Here is a 6,768-nt window from a genome sequence, read left to right on the forward strand (position 1 = left end):
AAATAAAGCCAAAATTAGAAAGACTGGAAATAAAGAACACCTATCTAAAAACAGAGACTGAAAATAAAGCCAACCCCCCCCCCCCCCAAAAAAAATCTAGTGTTAGCTGCATTTGTACGCATAAATTTGAATATGTATATGGGTTTTTAATGGTACTCAAACGAGCTTTTAGTGAGGGGATTTTGTTAGAGTTTACCGTCAAGAATCCAAGAGAAGGAACGATGTGGAATCGTATGCAGCAAATAATCGCAAAATAGAAATCGACGCACCAAAGAATCGCAAAAAAGAAATCGACGCAGCAAAGAGAAATCGTACGCAGCAAAGAAACGAGAGGGAGAAATCATACCGATGTGGAAGAAGCCGGTGGAAGAAGCCGACGTGGAAGGAGGCGATGTGGAAGGAGCTCTCGTGGAACGGGCGAGAAAAGAGATGATGATGAAGGAGGGTTAGTAATTAGGTTTTCTATTTTAATCTATTGGAATCTATTGGAACAAGGGTAAGATAGTAAATTTGTATTTAGTCCCATGTTGTTCCACCTTTTTTGGTGGAACAAAAATCATCAAGTTTTGTCCTATCAAATTTAAAAATAGTCTCATCTTGTCCCATGTAATTTTTGTCCATGGCATGCCAAACATGGGACTATTTTTTTCTTGTCCCGTCCCGTCCCGTCCCCTGTAGTCTGCATACCAAACGCACCCTAAAGGATTTCATTAAGTATGCTAGAAGAATGCAATAAGAGGTAAAATTGAAAGGCCTACAGGCCTAAAAACATCATGGAGGCTGTAAGCGTTTAAAACATGTAAATGTTATTGAGGATCATTTTGTTAATTGGATAACTTGTGTTGACTCTTTGTTTAGTCAAAGAGTGGAACGATCCATGTTAAGTAAGAAAAAATAGCACGAATGAATAATACCACCAAATTATGCAAAATCAAAATCATGGCAGACAAACAGATAGAAAGCATCTACGATAGGGTGACTGTAGTAATACTAGTTGTAGAATGCATGATCTGAAGTTTACCTCGTTGTTTAGTGTGGCAAATCTCACTACTTGACCCATAGGAAGTTTTCCATACTTATTCATGTCACATTGCCACACGAACATGTATCATCATTCATCATCATAGCTTAACTATCACATTTTGTTTCTGTTTTTCTTATTTCTTTTGTGCCATTGATTAAAACAATATATGGTAGCAACTTCCATATCAGGTCGAAGTAGGTTGTATTTGTGTGCCACTTTTACAAGTAAACAGCAAGTTTCATAGATGCATGTACATGTTTGCATAAATGTAAACTGTGTACATCATATCAACAATGCAGAGAGGCTAATAGATTAGTATTCAGTAAAAGGTACGTATATATTTGAGTAGAGAATACCAAATTAAGAGCTTATACCCCCTCAAGGAGGAGTTCGTTTTTAACTATTACTATTCATGCATCATCATGCTTTTCTGTATACGTATATCTGAGAAGAGAGTCAGGGATGCAGGAGAGAAGGAAGAGGTAAATAACTTATGAGAGGTGGTGATATGCTCTATGCGTTTATGTCTGCAGTTGCTTTCTGTTTGATGCAAATTTATTTTGTCCTGCTTTTTCCTTCTCCATCTCTCTTTAATAAACATTCAACTATTATCATATAAGATCTACAATGGGTAGTATTATTATGGAGCATTGCTACTGTTACTCTCTCTTTAGAACCAAGCCTGCTCCTGCTGCTTCTGACTATTCCAGTCTTTTGTAGCCTATAAACCATAAATCCATATTCTGACAATGACTGAATGATTGTTTACTTATCTATGATTCTTTACATAGCAAATTACTTATGGAGTATTTCTGAATTTTTTTGGATTCGGCATCTAGAGTTACAAGGAGACTTTGATCAAACACCTGTATTTATCTTCCGTCACTTCCTTTAGTCCCAATTTTAACCAGGTCTTGAAGCTGAAAATGTGAATACCATTTTCATATATGATTTATGTGAATGGAAAGTGTCTTCACTCGTGCATGCTTATACTTTTTTTTTTCCAGTTATTACCTGTAAATGGAATTAACCATCTTGCTTGTTATATTTCTTGTGGTAATCACATGTTCTTTTGTTTATCAGAGTTGAAAAGGTCTCTCTATGCCTTGTTCTCCCAGTATGGGAGGATTTTGGATGTTGTTGCTTTGAAGACGGCCAAACTTCGTGGGCAGGCATGGGTTGTTTTCAGTGAAGTAACTGCTGCCAGTAATGCAGTTCGCCAGATGCAAAACTTTCCATTTTATGACAAGCCGATGGTGAGTTTAGAAACATGAACTAGTAATATGTAGATATATCCTAAGATATTTGAAACTTGTACTGCATGCTCTTAACTTCTATTACTTTATTGATGCTTTCTGAATAGGAGAACAGAAAATGCTTGCATATGATAATTTATTTTAAATCTTTGCCATAAGAAAACCATTGCTAGCTCTAAAAGATATAGTAACTCCATTCAAAAGCAGCCTCTCCTTTTACTTCTACACAGTTACTTCTAACTATGAATATACTTGCATTATGTTCGTATATTTAACAAACATAGAAATTGATACAATGAACTATTGCCATCATCTTCTGTTAATTCAGTGTTACATTTTGCTTGTGTTCGTTGGATATCTCTTTTCTCCTTCAAACTCTAGTGGGTTCTTGCAAAGTCCTTCCACTGGCCTGGGGTCTCTAGGAACCAGAATGATAATAGTGAGATAGTCGTCAGATAAGTGTAAACTGAGACAAAATGCTCGTCAGATAGATATACATACATACTGTTGACTGGTCTTTAATTCACACATGTTTTGACCCAACACATAAGTTTCCCACTTGGCTGCTGTTTTCTTAAATTGTGGACTTCTTTTGCATATCAGCCGATTACAACTAGCTATCATCGTCAGTGTTCAGCTACATTCTCTTCTACTTTTTCCCTCCAAACATCAATTTGTGTAGTATCTTCACCTGATCTCTATCTTAGGCAAAGTTCTTTAACATCTCCTTGGTGAAATGCAGCGAATCCAATATGCCAAAGGCAAGTCAGATTGTATTGCAAAAGCAGATAATACATTTGTTCCAAAAGATAAGAGAAGGAAGCAAGAGGAAAAAAGTAAGTTAAGAGTCCTAGTCAAGTTTTATTTAAGTATATAATAATAATAATAATATTTATATACGGCAAATACTCATGCACACTTCTCATCTTTGGTGAGTTGAACCGTTAACCTTCTGGGAGGCTGGCTTCTACTGATAACCTGTGTACTGTTGGCCAATGACCCTTTGATCTAGTCAAGTTTTCTTGTTAAATACTTTCTTGTACCATGTCTACATGAGTTCAGATTTGAAAAAGGAATTCTTGACCATTTTCAGTGTTTATGAAGTTGATCTAAAAAAATATGGATAATTTTAGGGTACTTGCCCTATCCCAAAATAAGTATCCACAATAGAATTGAGACAGTTTTTAGACTTGCATAATTATTGCACTTTTTAGTAAACTAAATGACAACTTTACACTTAATTATTTATCTATCTTATCGTCTCTTAAAATTTTGCATCAATTAAGGCTAGATTTGGAAATTTAGTTATCTATTTTTAAAACTAGACACTTATTTTGGTACAAACATAAATGGAAATATGGACATTTATTTTGGGACGGAGGGAGTATTTTATAAAAATTTCACATGGTATTATGCCCTCCATAGTGTACTTCTCGACAGCTTTTCATCATTAAAAAAATAAATTGATGGCGTTGATTTGGATATTGCTAACATTTCTTTATGGTGCTTCTGATGGATGTCATTTTAAATATCAACAATTTATTGAACACACAAGTTAAACCTAATGCAACCAGTTAAATATTGCTTCGTCATGGGTTCAAGAAGTACATTGTATTTCTTTTCTTATTTTGAAGTATACAATACTCTTGCAGTCTCGCTGTCCCAAAAAAAAGCGTGCATATTTCTATTTTAGGTTGTTTCAAAATAAGTGTTCATTTTCAAAAGTAAGTGTCTACCTTCCAATTCTACCATTAATTATGAGATGGAGATATTCATTACTCCCTCTTTTATCAAGGGTAACATTGTCATTTAGTTGATTAAAAAGTGTAAAAAAACACATTTCTAATTATGTGCCTTTTTTACATTTATTTTGGGACGGAGGGAGTATTTAAGATTTGTGTATGTTTCCTTGTCTTGACATTCACCACAAATGTACAGCTGAAAAGAAGAGAGATACTCCACAAGCTACTAACGGTGTGAGAACCGACAACGGAACCCCTGCTGTAAGTTTCTTGGAACCAAACTCTCCCGAAAATTTCATCTTGTAGATGTTTTGGAGCATCTCCAACTGAATCTCTGAAATAGAGATATTGGAGATTCTTTTTATATAAAAGTTGGCTCCAACAGAATCCTCGAATCATTCTCCAAAAGGGAGAGAATGGGAAATTCTCCATATTTGAATAAGGGGATGTTTGGTTGGTTTTTCATCAAGTCCTGAATGGATAAAGCTGTCTGTGTGGATTAATTTGTCTGTATAGATTAGGAAGGTTTTTGTTTGCAAGGGTTTTTTCATAGATGGAAGGAGGGTGTTTTTTAATTGAGAGGCAAGTTTGGAAAAAAAAACCTTAGTTTTCTGCATAAAGTTTCCTTCTAGAAGCTTATTGCATAAACCACTTTCTATATCATTAAGCCACTTCCAAACAGTCATGTATAGCTGACCATATAAGTTGGGTCCAAGTAAGCTCATTAAGCTACTAACAAACAGGCCATAAATCTCCAAAATTTATTTATTTTTTAAAGTATATGACATTTGTATACGACAAATACTCACATACACTCCTCACATTTGGTAAAGTTTGAACCCTTGACCTACCGGGACTCCGGGAGACTAGGCTTTACGGTACCATAGGGTCAATGACTCTTTGGTCCCAAAATTTATCATGAAGGAGAGATATGGTGTCATCAAATGTTTTTTCTTTCTATTTTTTGTTTGAATGCGTCATAAATTGTTTGTTATACCATTTTATGAAGAGGTTGTTTGAAAGTTTGTTCGAGTATCACTTCATTGAATATTTTAATTCGATAAATTAATGTTATAATCTCCAAAATGGAGAAACCAAAGTTGAATGAGTTTCTTTTTTGGAGATTTTCTTACTTATTTTTGCAAAATTACAGAGAACCTGTTGTAGATGTTCTTACCAACCAGAACCGTTGGTATGATCGTTTCTTTTTAATGAATTTTTACAAACACGTGCAGGCTTTTAACCGAACCGGAAGGCCAAATACGCAAGAAACAACAGCACCAAACAACATCCTCTTCGTACAGAATCTAACACATGATACAACAGAAGACATGCTGCAGCTTCTTTTCAAACAATTCCCGGGTTTTAAAGAAGTTCGAATGATCGATGCAAAGCCAGGTATCGCGTTTGTCGAGTTTGATGACGATAATCAATCTTCGACTGCAATGCAATCTCTGCAAGGCTTCAAGATCACGCCTCAAAACTCGATGTCCATCAGTTATGCTAAGAAGTAAACCCAACGGTCGTCTTTGCGGTTTTCTTGTGGTGAGTAGTGATTGGTTATGATGGTAGTTTGTAAGGAATTTTTGGCAGTTTTTCAAAACTCATTTCTGTGAGGAAATTATAGAAACTGGTTTAAGGTCAGTTGGGATAATGTTCTTTCTCTACTTGCAAAGCATGTTTTAACTGCAATAGATGCCTTGGTGGTATTTTGAAGGATGATGGATTGTGTGCTATAAGTATTGATGAGTTAAAAGTGGATTAAATTGTATCAAACTTTGCTTACTTATGTTTGGTAAATTATCTGATAAATTAACTGTTCGTTGACTGATAAGTTAGTTATTAGTTGATAAATTAGTTATGTTTGAAAAAAACTCTTAAAGGGTTTTTTTCCCTCAAATGGAGGATCAAAAATCAAATTTAATTTTTTTAGTAGGGTTGGGTTCCGGTGATAATGAAAGTTATGGTGAAAAGTGTAAGAAATGGATCAATCCTAGTTGAAGAGTTCCATTATATCAACACCGATTAGAAGCACCGGAAAAATTCCTTTCTAAAGTACAATTCATTGGTTGGTTTGAGAATAAGAGTGATCAAGGGTCCAAATCTCTTCTTACACTTCTCATCTTAACTCATATTCTCACACGATCTTTCACCTTTCTTAATAATAGTTTTTTTTATCCGTGTGTGTTTAGACCAACTTGTGCGTACCTCGACTAATTTCAGGGACCCTGGAGAACAACCAAGAAATTTTTTAGTGGTTTTGCATGATTTGAACTGATGATGCATGAAGAAAAACCCCAAAGACCCAAGCCTTGTTACCAATTGAAATAATCCTACAAGGTTATGGAACCATGGCGGACTTGTGAAGGCCCCAACACTAGTGGGGTCCTAAGCCTTACGTCTAAACAATAGTCGTTGGAACCGGGGGAGGACTTATGAAGGCCCCCAACGATAGGGGGTCCCAAGCCAAACGTCTAAAGTTCTAAACAATAATTGTTGGAAACAGGGGTCGACTTATGAAGGCCCTTAGCGCTAGCGGGGTCCCGTACACTTGTTCAACTGATTTTTTTAAGTAATTGTTTTTGGGTAGGAGTTATGAAAGGTTTACATGCTAAACTTTGAGGGGTGTTTTGAAATATTAGAAAACAAAAAAAACAATTAACCAAAAATTAGAAAAGTCCTTCGAAATCAACCCAAAAACCATAAAGGTCTCTTGAAATCAACTAAATAACTTTAAAAAATTCCT

General features: G+C 35.4%; 1 protein-coding gene across 1 annotated transcript in view; it reads left to right on the forward strand.

Annotated features, from left to right (window-relative positions):
* LOC112518496 (U2 small nuclear ribonucleoprotein B'') overlaps positions 1–5,741 on the forward strand; it is a 7,641-nt gene extending 1,900 nt beyond the window's left edge. Inside the window, exons 2-5 of the mRNA XM_025126210.1 lie at positions 2,108–2,280; positions 3,023–3,116; positions 4,219–4,283; positions 5,258–5,741. Coding sequence (XP_024981978.1) covers positions 2,108–2,280; positions 3,023–3,116; positions 4,219–4,283; positions 5,258–5,536 — 611 coding nt within the window. The 3' untranslated portion in view covers positions 5,537–5,741. The remainder of the gene's footprint in view (positions 1–2,107; positions 2,281–3,022; positions 3,117–4,218; positions 4,284–5,257) is intronic.
* The last annotated feature ends 1,027 nt before the right edge of the window (positions 5,742–6,768 follow it).

This window comes from Cynara cardunculus, assembly GCF_001531365.2.
Source record: "Cynara cardunculus var. scolymus isolate 2C chromosome LG 9, CcrdV1, whole genome shotgun sequence".
In the NCBI taxonomy this organism is placed as follows: Eukaryota; Viridiplantae; Streptophyta; class Magnoliopsida; order Asterales; family Asteraceae; genus Cynara; species Cynara cardunculus.